The sequence below is a fragment of the Leptinotarsa decemlineata genome, unplaced genomic scaffold (genome assembly GCF_025532065.1).
Source record: "Leptinotarsa decemlineata unplaced genomic scaffold, Ldec_3_MD MMD2_P_RNA_scaffold_2, whole genome shotgun sequence".
Classification (NCBI taxonomy): Eukaryota; Metazoa; Arthropoda; class Insecta; order Coleoptera; family Chrysomelidae; genus Leptinotarsa; species Leptinotarsa decemlineata.
This window is the reverse complement of record NW_027412529.1, coordinates 23,361,038-23,374,242: the sequence shown is the minus strand read 5'-3', so window position 1 is coordinate 23,374,242 and position 13,205 is coordinate 23,361,038. Positions and strand designations below refer to the sequence as shown.

Here is a 13,205-nt window from a genome sequence, read left to right as displayed (position 1 = left end):
TTTTTGCATTATTAAGATTATAATAAGGTTATAGCGTCTTATGTGCATTATACAGGAAGGAGCGATTGAGTGGGTTTCTTAATAGTTCCTCATAGTTGTGTTTTAATTTGTTTTATAGCAGATCCATTAGAATTCAGGCAAGGCATAGTGATGTTAAGTAGATTTTCAGAGGAATAATCCTGTCATTTTTTAAAATTTTGTTAATTTATATGTTTTATGGTTATAATTATAAATTTCTTTTTCTTTCAAATTGCACAAAGTTTTGATAATGTTCAATAAATCAGATATAAGGGAAGAGTATCAATATTCCTTTGTTTAGATTTAGACTTTAGTCATTATTTTGTTATTTTTATTTATCAATAAAGTTGGTTCGTGGAAACTCGGCTAATATTATTTCATTCTCTCAAACTCCTAAAAGACCATGAATTTAAGCCATGGACGAATCCGCCCTCTGAGGATATAATTGGTGAAATAACAAAGCTGTCCACTCTGCGAAGGTATTAAAGTAAAAACTTCATCTGTTGAACAAGCCACCCACTAATTCTAAATCCGTGTGATCAGAGCAGATTCCAAACTTTTTCTGATCTGGTGACAGCAAAACTTTCACGCTACCACATTTAATTAATTTAAAAAGTACCTAATCCCTTCGGCTGAACGATCCTATATGCAGGGGGAGTGTATTTCTCTTGTAATTAATATAATTATTATATATCTTTAGGAGTATAAAAGGATTGGCTAAAGGACCGACGGTATAATTACTACAGAAAATATCCAAATATATCAGCTGGCTTACTGTGGATTTTATATTCGTGAAGATGTGACAGTGGTTCAGGGTGTATAATATAGACATTATGGAAATACAAAAAATGAAAGGAAATATGATTTCAAGAGAATACGAACACAGTTGAAATTTTATTCCGAGGCACCTCAAACGAAACTGAAACGATTTTTCCTTAAATAATAACACTGACACTTTAATTTCGAAGAAAGTGTTGAAAAAGTAATTATGTATAAGTTGAAAGTGATATAGACAATACTTGATGATATCAGGGTATATTCTTATTTTCTATCTTCCTTACAGAAGTGTTCGCTTTCAAACTAATCTGTATTGATTCAAAGTGACTTACAACTGATCGCTCGTCTTAAGGTGCGTATTCTCCAAAAAAGCGAGCACGAGCATTCTGCATCAATAATCGTCTGGTGAGTACGGGCTAGAGAGCGAGCGTCCGTATGCTTGTTCGCGTTCAGAAAAGATGGAGAAGAAGGCGGTACTACGAACTTGAAGATATTCGCTCTGGTGTGGGCGAGATATCAATATGTCGAGCAAACACGAGCGAATACGAGCAAACATACACGAATGCTTGTTCATGCTCGCTTTTTTGGTGAATACGCACCTTTAGTTTATTCAGGTTGGAGTCGATTTGCAATTCGACGCTGCTTCGTTTTATACCACATTCGTACATACTCGTTCTTTGACGAGTAGAATTCCAATTCTTTCGCGATCATTTCTTGCAAATATTTCGACGCTTTCTCGTGGTGATGTGATGTCACGATACTCTATGTATTCCTTGTCAGTAGCGTACACAACGGCTATGGCGTGACACTCTTCATATTGAGCAAAATCATTAAACAAGTAATTTTTAAAATTTTTGGAGATTTTTTAAAAACAACAGTTCAATTTCATTCAAATTGCTTTCTAAATATGCTATGTCAACAAACCTTTTACTACGATTCTACTGAGAGTGCTACATATAAAATTATACGGTCCACGAGGAGCTCTCTCTATTCTCGTTCTTTGTGATGAGGCGTCTACGGTGACACCATTGGATGCAGACGTAGTGGAGACACTTGGGCTAACTGAAATGAAAGAGTCACGTTGTCTACAATAGACAAACGAAAATGTCATGATTGAAGAAAATTCCGTTCGATTAGACGTGATTGTTTCTAAAATTGATGACAACAAAATGTTTACTATGAAAAGGGTCCGAACTGTCACTCATATGTCGTTACCCGAACAAAACATCAACATATACGATTGGAAAAAGTTTTACATCTAAAGGGTGTTTCAATAAAATACATCAATCACGAAAAACCTTCACTGCTTATTGAACAAGATAACATACATCCGATACTTCCGAGACAGATAAGAACCGGCCCAGGAAATCTTCTTGTAGCCAGTATATGTGAGTTAGGCTGTACACGAACCAAGTCCAAATAACGGAAAACTGTTTCATACATACTTCACACATTTCTGGCAGAGAGACGACTGATGAGGATGGTAGAAAAATATTGTCTGACTGAAACATTTGGCACTTTGATAGCAGCCGAGCAATCATCTCATGAAAGTTCATGAGCATTAGAACTGATGAGAAACACCTTGATAACATAGAGCTCTCTGAAAGTAAATTCATGGCTCTAAAATGTGTCTTAAGAAAATATCGTCTGAACGAAAATTTTGGAAAGGAATATCGACAAGAATATAAAGAAAAAAGATATATGAGGAAGGAAGTTGAGCTTAGAGAAGGCGAAAATTCACAATCCTCAGCTCTGGTATCTTCCTTATTTCGCTGTAGAAAACCCGACAAAGGCGTTTCGGTTTCTGTGGAGATATTCCAGATATGTTCCATAGAGTAGAGATATAAAAACGAGATAGATGTGCTCAACAATTCCTTTGGTGAAATTTGGAAAGCTACACACCTCCTAATATTTATGGAATGTTGGTCAAGACTTTTGGAGCAACCTGTTCGTACGAATGTGTTAAATTCGTAAAATCTCGAATGCTGAGGAATTATCTATTAATCCAGATATCCAAACCGCTATTATCAAGAAATTTTATGCAGATGACTACTTATATTCAAAAGACCTCAAAGAAGAAGCACTAGAAACAATAATAGACGTATTCAAGATCCAGAAGGTTGCGGAATTTGAAGTACGCAGAAAAAAATTACAGCCATTCCAAGTGAATGGTTTTCTGGAACTCATTTCTCAAAAAACCAGAAGAATCATAGCCAATCGAGAAATCAGAAAATTGAAACATGTTTTGTCATTTTCCAAAATTATGAAGAATGCCTCCCAGACATACCTACGACGATTCTCGAAATGAAAGAACTGATCAGACCACCGGATGTTGTTTGAAATTTTTGAAATTATAAGGAACAAGGAAAGATTTACTTTACACCTAACAGAAGTGTTTTCCAGAAGAAATTCTAATACACAAGACTGAAAAATAACTGAATGGTCGAAGCAAACTAGCCGTTTATTTCCAGATATTAATAAATTTTACAGAATTTATTGCGGAGAGGCCACGAAAACCCATCATTCTGGGTCCAAAACATGAATTAACCAGATTGTTGATACAACACTATCATGAAAAATTTCATAATCGAGAAGTAGAATTAATCATAAATGAAATCAGACAGAAATACTGGGTGATAAACTGTCGAGCTGCAGTCAAATCAACATTCTCAATGTGTTTGAAATGTAGAATTGGGAAAAGCAAATTTTCACCACCTCTAATGGGTCAACTACCTGGAGCATAATTGAAGAGAGATATCAGAGCTTTTATTTACACGAATGGACTATTCGGCCCAATTATGGTAAAGATTAGTAGAAGATGCGAAAAAAGATGCGGTGTGCTATTTACATGCAAACCTTCACCACCTCTAATGGGTCAACTACCTGAAGCATAATTGAAAAGAGGTGTCAGAGCTTTCATTTACACTGGAATGGACTATTTGGCCCCATTATTGTTAGGATTAGTAGAAGATGCAAAAAAAGATGGGGGTGTGCTATTTATACGTGCTTGGTAGTTAGTGCTATCTATCTAGAAATTGAGTAGCGATTTCGCCATTCAAGCAATACTCAGAATGTCGGCTAGAAGAGGACAACCTCAGATTATTTACTGCGACAATGGAACAATTCTGAGACGAGCTGCAAACGAAATTCACCAAGCTATGAAAGAAATATATCGAACAGCGAGTATTGATTCTCTGACGTCAAGGGATATTAGCTTCCAATTCATTCCAACTTCTGCTTCTCACATGGGAGGAATATGAGAGAGTTTAATAGATTCAGTGAAAAATGTCATTGGCAAAGTATTCCACGACTTATATTTGAAAGAAAAAACTTAACAAACATTTTTGCAGGAGCGAAGAAAATTGTTATCAATTGGGGTGCTGACGAATTTGTTTTAGACTCGCTGGACAAGAGAATATCTTTGCCGAAGCGAAGTAAATGGACTCTTGACTGCAAACACCACTCTATTAGTGGAAATTTGGTAAAATAACGGCTCTTCATCCAGGAGTCGATGGCAGAATTCGAGTTGTCGCCGTAAAACACCAACTTTGGAATATAGGCGCTCATTCACGAAACTTTGCAGATTGGAGCTAGAGGAAAAGTAATTCCTCAGGCAGGGGGAGAATGTTATATTAATCTATTCATCTTTTCATCAGTTTTGTCTTCAGTTTGTTGATAACAGAACCCTGAAAATTTCTCAAAGATAAAGTCAATCAAACTTTATTCCGATTAAAAGTAGGATTTATTGGGCTATTTAGATTTTGATAATTATCAAGAAAACAACATGAACATTTTTCTCATAGGTGGATCATGATTGACATCGAAATTACTGTTGTCTGTACTACTGCAATTATTTTTTTAAAACAAAACACAACAGGAAAATCCTTAAGAGCGGTTCCTGTGCGAAAGTAGCGATTCACATCGAATTTGACTCGCTGGAGACTAAATCCATTTGGAAAAACGTTCTCAGGAAGTTCATCCCACATAAACGCAGTTCTCCATATGAAGTTCGAGGTGTACTGAGTCGAACCTCAAAACGATGAGCAGCCTCAGTCCGTCGCGTATTTCTGATATGTACCGCTCTTGGTGGAATCAAATGTGCCGAGTTACTTGAACATTTCTCGTGAAAGTATCAATAGAAGAGAGCCAAATCTCCAAACTATCTTTGATGTTCCAAACTATCAAAGTTGCAAATAATGTTCGCCCCTCCAGTCAGGCGGATGGCTCTTTTCTGGATGGAACCAGCAACTTGATGGTATGCCTAGGGGAGGAGCTCCATACATAAGAACAATACTCCAAAGAAGGTCTGATCTGAGCTTTATGAAACACCAAAAGTTGCTGAGGTGTGTACAGTTTTCTAGTTCGGAACAGTGTTCCAAGCTTGTGAGAAGCAGCCTCTGCAATTCCAGCGACATGATTGTGCCAAGACATATTGGTGTCCAATTTAGCCTCCAATAAACTTATCGAGGCAGAAAGCGGAATTGTCTGACCCGACATTATTATATCCGGTTCCGAAGACATTTATCTTCTTGTAGAAAACCGATGCCTGGGTTTTTGTGAACCTGGTTACTTTTACCACAATTCAAAATCACTTCTAGATCCTCATTAAGATATGCAACCTCCTGCTGTCGGTGAAGATGTGTATCCGTACCCGATGTCCTGGAATCCGAATGGAATGACGAGACAAGTGTGCTGTCGTCAGGAAAGTAATATATTGAATTCTTGGTTTTTTCCAATAAATTGTTGATATACACAAAGAGGGTTGGGGACAATATGGATCCCTGGGGAACACCAGCGTGAATAAAGCAAGCTTATACAAACCATTTTAAAATTGAGAGTCCTATAAGATAACCGAATTATCTAGAAGTCTAGAAGGGTCGTTGCTACAAATGAGGAAGGATAGAACATCTGCAGATGGACTATTAAAAACATTCAAGGCAGCACTTTATTCGCAGAAGAGATCGACCAAATGAAGAAGAACAACAACATGCCTTCGTATCAAAGTGAAGCTGGGGAAACTGAACAAGGCGCTTTACAATTGTTGGTTTCATTCGCCACTTCTTATTTATGCACACAAAAAAATGTAAATGATGAAAAGTAAAACAAGCAAAAAAGTTAGAGGAAATAGAATCACGTTACGATAAATTCAAGGTCAGCTTTAAATCATGGAAAAAATGTGTTGATATTCAATTTTGTGTAATAATTAAACAGTAATGAAAGTAGCATCGACTTCGAACTTTTGTTTTGAAAAAATGATTGAGAAATTAGAAAGCACAAATATTAACCTCATGATATTTTCATCTTTTTGTAATTGTGTTACTCTTCCTCTTCGATAATATCTCACTTCACCTAGGCAGTACAGTACAAAGAAATTAATTCAATGAAATGAAAATAAGAAAAAACTATATAAAGGACTACGGGATTTCTAAACAAGTTAATCTACAATTCTTTCATTTATATAAATGAAGAAAATGATTCGCATAATTTAGAGAAATATTTAGATTTTTTTTCAATGAGTGTAGGTAATACAAAAATTGCACTTTCATTATGTATATTGTATCACAGAATGGTGTACAATTTTTTTGTGAGTAATATTAACAAAGTCATGTAAATAAAGTACTAAATATGGTATGCAGCATGTTAAAATTATGTACAGTCCATAAGGTATTGGTGGTGTGGATCCATATGGAAAAAACCAGTATCCCCTTCTTGTTGCATCCCGAGTATGGTGACTCAAGAAGGCGGTTAAAATAAGTAAAGTGATACGCTCCAGATTCCATGATTGTAAAATATAACTTACAAGTAACATTAAAACGCAGATGGATAAAGGAAAAGTGGAGCAATGCAAGGGTGGTCTATTTTTCAAACTGATTGCATCCTGAAAAAAATTTTGTTTTGTAAGAATATCTGCGAAAGTAATATCGTGAATGACTGAAAAAGAAACATATATCCAATAGAAACACTTTTCCCAAGCACCAGAACTGCAATACTCTTCTTGGCGCGCGTTTCAGCAACCAAGTTGGCTTCATCTCCTGAAGACGCCAACTTGGTTAGTGAAACGCGCGTCAAAAAGAGTCCCGTATTTTTGGTGTTTGGGAAAAGTGCTTGTTTTGGATTTGTTCTACACCAGAGGTTTCAGTTTTACCTTTTAAGAAACATATACTCTTAAGTGGATGAGGGCTAGAAACACATTTTAAAATTAACATTCGATCCCATCATGAAGTTAAATATAAATAAAAATCAATAAGGTTGGGAAAATTATTCGTAGCTGGTTGCAATTATTGAAACCAGAAGTTGAAAATAGAAATTTGAATTTGGGTTTATTGTGACTCACACTAGACCAAATAAATCCAACTTCTTTATGAATTGGATTACTATATTTGGTGAGTGATCTGCAACCAAGGTCTGAAATTTTTTTCTGAAGAATTATCAACTCACAAGTTTGACAAACCACGGAAAATTTTTCTCAATCTAGTGAGGGCCTAGTGGGAGGTCAGTTTGCGACTATCTTCATCAGGATGGTAAGTAAAATAAACGTATGGTTGTAGATGTGTGTCTTCTGTTACGCATTTCAGAGAGGCACCAACCCACGTCACTCAAGAGAAGCTCTTCTAAACTTTTAAGGTAACCAGGTAACCTGAATCGTACTTGTGACCATCGTGTTCAATATCCTCTACATTAGCCATAAGAGCATTATGAAGAGATTAAGTTGACTGGTTAATATTGAGGTTGTGGGATACTCAAGGTGCAAGATTCCCATCTTAATGATTGCAGCAACCTTCTCATATGAGGGTATCTGTAAGTCGGCTATAACTGACAATACATTAGATTCAGCCATGCAGGAACTTTTCTTCCCTGGTTTTGGTGAATCATCATGTGAGCGATCTTTTAAAATTTTCCACCCTCTCGAGATGGCCTGGAAAACTCGGACGCGATATTTCTCTTGTTGTTTAATTTTCAATGATATGCTTTTTTAATTATCCCCCTAATTGCACCCTGGCCTGGAAAAGTCGAACAATTCATCTTGTTCAATTGATCAAGTTTTTTATGACACTAATTATCAAAATATTTCCATCCTATTCTTCATCCCTTCAGACGACCAGAAAAACCAGTACATTTCACTTATTTCAATAATCAAATAACGAGGCATATTTTATTGAAACGTGTTTCAAAGGTGTCAAAAAAAAAGATTTATTGAGTACACCAAGTTTACTAAGTTGAATATTGTGCAATTTTATGGTTTTTTAAATTTTGCTAAGAAAATGACTTGACTGTATAATTTGATAAAAAGCATAGTAAAACTGGGATAGCAATCATTTTGATCGATTGGGCTTTTGTTCAAGGGATATATTTTGATGATAATTATACAATTTTCAGCTGGACTGGTCCAACTGAAACTGCTTTGAAATGTACTAACTATCCATCCCTCATATTGTACAAATATGCTGCTTGAGGGAGTAGCCAATTGACGATAAAAATGCAAATAATGTCATTTTCGAAGAATTTTTATAATTGCATTTCAATTTACCATTTTCAATCATTATTTTTACTGTAAGTACTGTCTAGAATTAGTTCATACCTGAGCAATAGTGATAACAAGAGCTATCGTAGTCAAGATTGGTGTGGTGGAGAATATTCCTTCAATTGCTCTCTATGAAAAATCTTGTGAGCGTGTTAGGGCATCCCTCTGAAGGTGGATGCATGCAAGCCCACTTATACTTATAGGAGAATATGCACAGGCTATGGGGGTTCAAAATTGAAGAACTTCATGTGATGATAAGTTTAGTTGAGCAACTAAACAATATATTCAAAAAACACTTCATTGTGAGATTTTCATAATCAGTTTTACAAAAACGCAACATGTCTTTCGCCATACAATGGCTTCTTTCGGCATGTCATTACTAACTATATTCTACATATTCAATAAACCTAATTTTACAATTTGAACTACCTACATTTCAATTACCTGAATTTGTAATGAATTAAATTAGCTGTGCTTATGTCCCATATTTTGAAAAAATATTCAGTAACGAGGAGTTATTCAATTCTGATTGATCGTTCAGTAAATTACCCGAATTCTTGAATTTATTGATTTCTAAACAGTTCTAACAAATGTAACACGTCATATTCAAATGTGGAAACTGGGACATAAGCTCAGCTAATTTAATTCATTACAAACTCAGGTACTTGAAACGTAGGTACTTCAAATTGTAAAATCAGGTATATCAAATATTGAATATATAGAATATAGTTAGTAAAGACAGGCCCGAAGAAGCCATTGTATGGCAAAATATGTGTTGCATTTTTGTAAAACTTTTCAGTGAAAATCTCATTCATCAAGTATTGGCCAATTTCATCATACAACTAAATAATGTCCCCCATCAGCTATCGATCTTTCAACTTTTCAAGTTACAAGTTAGTTGACTTGCACAAATCCACCTCAAGTTATACTTGAATTTGACTTGTTATTAAAAATGTTGGTAAACCGACTTACATTCAAGATGATATTTAAATCAAACCAATGATTCATACGCCCTATTCACATCTCAGACAATGCCGCAAATACTGCTATTCTCACCTTTAACTGAAAGGATCTAGCTGCAAAAAAGTGATCTATGTCTATGAAAGAAGACATAACTGTACAAGCAGCAATTTCCAGGACCGCCGAAAGGGAGTTTTCGGGTTTGTTTTTTAAATATACTATACACCAAGATAGTCCACCAATAACGGCATGTGTGGCATTATCAAATATCGCTTGATATACATGTATATTAGAATGAACAACTACATAATCACCAATCACTGCAACTATAGCCAGCAGCACTGTTAAATAGTATGATAAGGTGAAGTTCCCTAGGAATATCATGAATTTATTTATAAAATTTCTATTTGGTAAATAAGGAATAAGGTTATGTTGTATTTATTATTTTTCTCATAGACGTCACAACGGTAGTTGTGTACACTTTGATAAGACTATAACACAAGTTTATAGAAAGAGAATATTGAGGACAGCATGGTTGGAAAAGCATAGAATACTTCAAGTCAGTTGTTCTCAAGCTAATCTTTCTAATCGTTTAGCCTTGTGAAATATAGAATAATTCACCTAAGGAAAATGTAGCAAAGGAGGTGCGAATGAGGGCAACAAAGAGAACTTTGGCCGCGAAAGGGTGCGGAGGCGTGAGGTCAGTTCTCGCGATTCTTTCGTTCATTTACATATGGAAAAACTGAATTTATTTGAATTATGCAAGGAGTTGAAGAGTTTTTTGAAGAAGCGAGGTTAAAGACCAGCAATCCAGCAATAGTGTGCCGAAGGTATTGAGCGGTAATATGACAAGTACTGTTAGCCTAGTCAAAGCAAGTTCAAATCAAACATCCATCTCTCCTCAGGCACTTGAATAGCTGTTTAAATGTTAAACTATCGTCATGACGTGAATGGAATGTCGAACTACCTAGGATCTTTTTATTTTATCACAGCATAGGTTATGCTGTGACTTTATGAAGAATCAAGAATGCCGTAGATCGGGTGTTTTCGTTGAAATCACAGATCACAAATAAGATGTCTTTCTTGGTAATTTCCGCCTTTTTAATTTACTTCCTTCAACATCCAGCTGAACGCTGTACTATATATTAATTGTATTATTGCAGAATGAATAGCATTTGCCATTATTGATTCAATTTAGTTGATTATTGACATTAATATTGAGTGGAAGGTTGAGTGGAAGAGCGCGTCTTTTCGATAACTCACCTTACAAACAAGACCAAACTCTTTTGTATTTTAAGTTTATATTCTATTTCATAATTCTATTTTGTAGTCTGGGACAATACAATCTATTATTATTATTATAATTATGAATATAAATATATTAGAATCCACATTCTTCTTCATTGTTGTGTTGTGTCGCCAGTGAAGCGAATGTTTTTGGTTTTGTGTTTTGATATGATTTTTTTAAGGACAACACAAGCACTACAGAAATATTCTTGAGGCGTTCTAAGACCGGTGCCTGTAGAAAAGTAGTGATTCACATTGGATTTGAATCGCTGGAGATTAAATCCATTTGGAAAAACGTTATTAGGAAGTTGACCTTCAAATGGGGTTATATAGATATGTTTCCGCAGAAGACTAGTTTTCAATATGGTTGTTAATTAATTTCAGTTGATTTTTTTGAACTAGAATGCCTCAACGAAAGTGTTGTGCCGAGAATTGTAGATCCCAAAGAAAAAAGGTATCATTTTTCTTGAATGAACCAGACATTTTTCGAATATGGATTGAAAGATCTTTGATAATATCTTGTGTGATGATCATTTCTCAGAATTTCGTTTGGTGATATGTACCTATCAAGTAGGGTCTGAAAGAAACCGCTGTACCATGAACTAGTTGCCAATAATAACCTACTGTTATCGAAGACGTAAATAGACTTAACCCATTCGAAAAATCGTAATTTTATGAATTGATTGAGTGATTTATCTTGTAATGTTATCCAGATTGGTGTTGAAGAGGTATTAAGACAAGTGTTTCATTCTGAAACATCGATGTCCGCCATTGAGAATGACAGTGTTCCATGTAAGTGAAATATTAGCGCACTCAAATAGATGATATTGTGTAGCAATCCTGTGAATAATATCTGAATGAATTCTATAACACAGGTTTAGAGTACAAATTGAATGGGAAAAGGTGTTTTTTTGTATAATTCAATGTTCATAAATACTGAACCCAAAATGAATCACATTGAAATGAAATCTTTTTAAAAACAAGAAATCGCCAACAATTGGCAACATCAATGGTATAGATCCACCTCTAAGCTAGCAGCAGAAAAACATCAGTACTCCCATGGAAAAATACCCCCAAAAAAAGAAGTCACCAAGTTATCTCGACACGGTTGCGAATGGGACATACCCGCTCAACACATGAATACCTCATAACAGGTGTTAACAAAACAAGATGTGAAGTGTGTGGAACAGACCTGAGTGTTGAACTTATTCTAACAATGCGTGCTATATTACATCGACAAACTCATTCATCGCATCCCACAAACAATGAAAGACATACTTGGTAAAAATTGTGATACTGAACAATTGATAGCTTTCCTCAAAGTCGTACACATTTTTCAACACATATAAATTAATTTTAAATATATACTAATTAAACCATCTGTATTATGCCGTTGCTAATAACTTTAGAGGTTGATGCAACTTTCTTTAAAAAAATGTTCATATAGAAGCAGATGTTTCGAAAGTATTTCTTCTTTCTTTTAATTCAGTATTTACATGAAAGTAGTTGTTTCGAGAGGACTTTTTTTTCAGTTTGTGTCTGAAAGTTACTTCTTTGCATGATCTACATATCTTTGTAAAGAGATTATTTTGAAATCATTAGCTTTCTTCCTTTCTTTGGATAATTTCCACGTTTTCTATGAATATGGAGAAGTAGAAAGTCAAAACATTTCTTTCCCAAAAATTAATCTCTCATGAAAATATACCTTTTTCAATTTAAATTAGAGTGAAGTTATCTATGTTTTTTTGCCACGTTTTTATCAAGAAAGTTGTAATACAAAAAGATTAACGGGTGACGTTGCCAAGTCTCCTAAACATTTCTCATTATTAATTAAGCATTTTCTTAGTCAGTACTGGATGATCGTTGATGGTTTTTCAATGAAATGTTTCAAATTCAATATAGAACCTGTTTTCATCTTCAAATCAGGTTGGAGTGCCGTCGGCAAAAAATACTTTTTCACCCGGCTTTTACAAAATTCCATGACTCGATATATGATCGTTATTGAATTTTTCACTAAAATATTAAAAATAACTAACAAAAAAAATACGTCATCTCAAAGGTATGTGAAGTGCCGTGAGGAAAGTTGGAATAATGAAATCTGTCATTCTGACAGATTTTGGCAAATATCTCAGTTATTATTGGACGATCGTTGATTATTTTTTCTAGTTGAATGTTTCGAATTGAATGAAGAACCTATTTCCATATTCAAATCAATTTGGAATGCCGTTGGAAAAAAATTATTTTCTCGCCACGCTTTTAAAAAGCTCATATCTCGGTTAAAACTGTATGATCGTCGATTAATTTTTCCTCTGAAATATCGAAAATTACCGATAGAAAACAGATTAACTCAATATTGACTGAATGAGTTAAATTTTGCGGAGTATTTGAAAAACCGAAGAAAACTACTTCTCTTTATCTTTTTTTGTCATGTTGGCAACACTGTTTTTGCTAGATTCAATACATTTGAATGCTTGAATTTTGATTGCTTACTTTTCCACCGGGTTGATATAATGTTACCGATCAAACTCGGTTATATCTAATGAAAGCGAGCGAGGACCTCCGAGGGCGAGAGGTCAGGATTACAGTTTAACATTTAAAAAGCTATTTAATTGCTTGAGAAATGGATGTTTGATTATGACTT

General features: G+C 34.9%; 1 protein-coding gene across 1 annotated transcript; it reads right to left on the bottom strand.

The window, feature by feature from the left end:
• Positions 1 to 6,329: 6,329 nt before the first annotated feature.
• On the bottom strand, positions 6,330 to 9,749 carry LOC111509611 (transmembrane protein 267). The gene is made up of 2 exons (XM_023165382.2): positions 9,374 to 9,749; positions 6,330 to 6,673 (listed from the first exon to the last, which is right to left on the bottom strand). Exons 1-2 carry the CDS (start codon positions 9,659 to 9,661, stop codon positions 6,341 to 6,343), a joined length of 621 nt encoding a protein of 206 aa, XP_023021150.1. The 5' UTR covers positions 9,662 to 9,749; the 3' UTR covers positions 6,330 to 6,340.
• Positions 9,750 to 13,205: the final 3,456 nt, after the last annotated feature.

Bases quoted from the DNA above. Each gene is read 5' to 3' on its own strand.
- LOC111509611 (XM_023165382.2), bottom strand. From the start codon at position 9,661: ATGATATTCCTAGGGAACTTCACCTTATCATACTATTTAACAGTGCTG. The intron at 6,674-9,373 runs GTGAGAATAGCA...AATTTTTTTCAG, and splicing joins CTAGATCCTTTCAGTTAAAG to GATGCAATCAGTTTGAAAAA.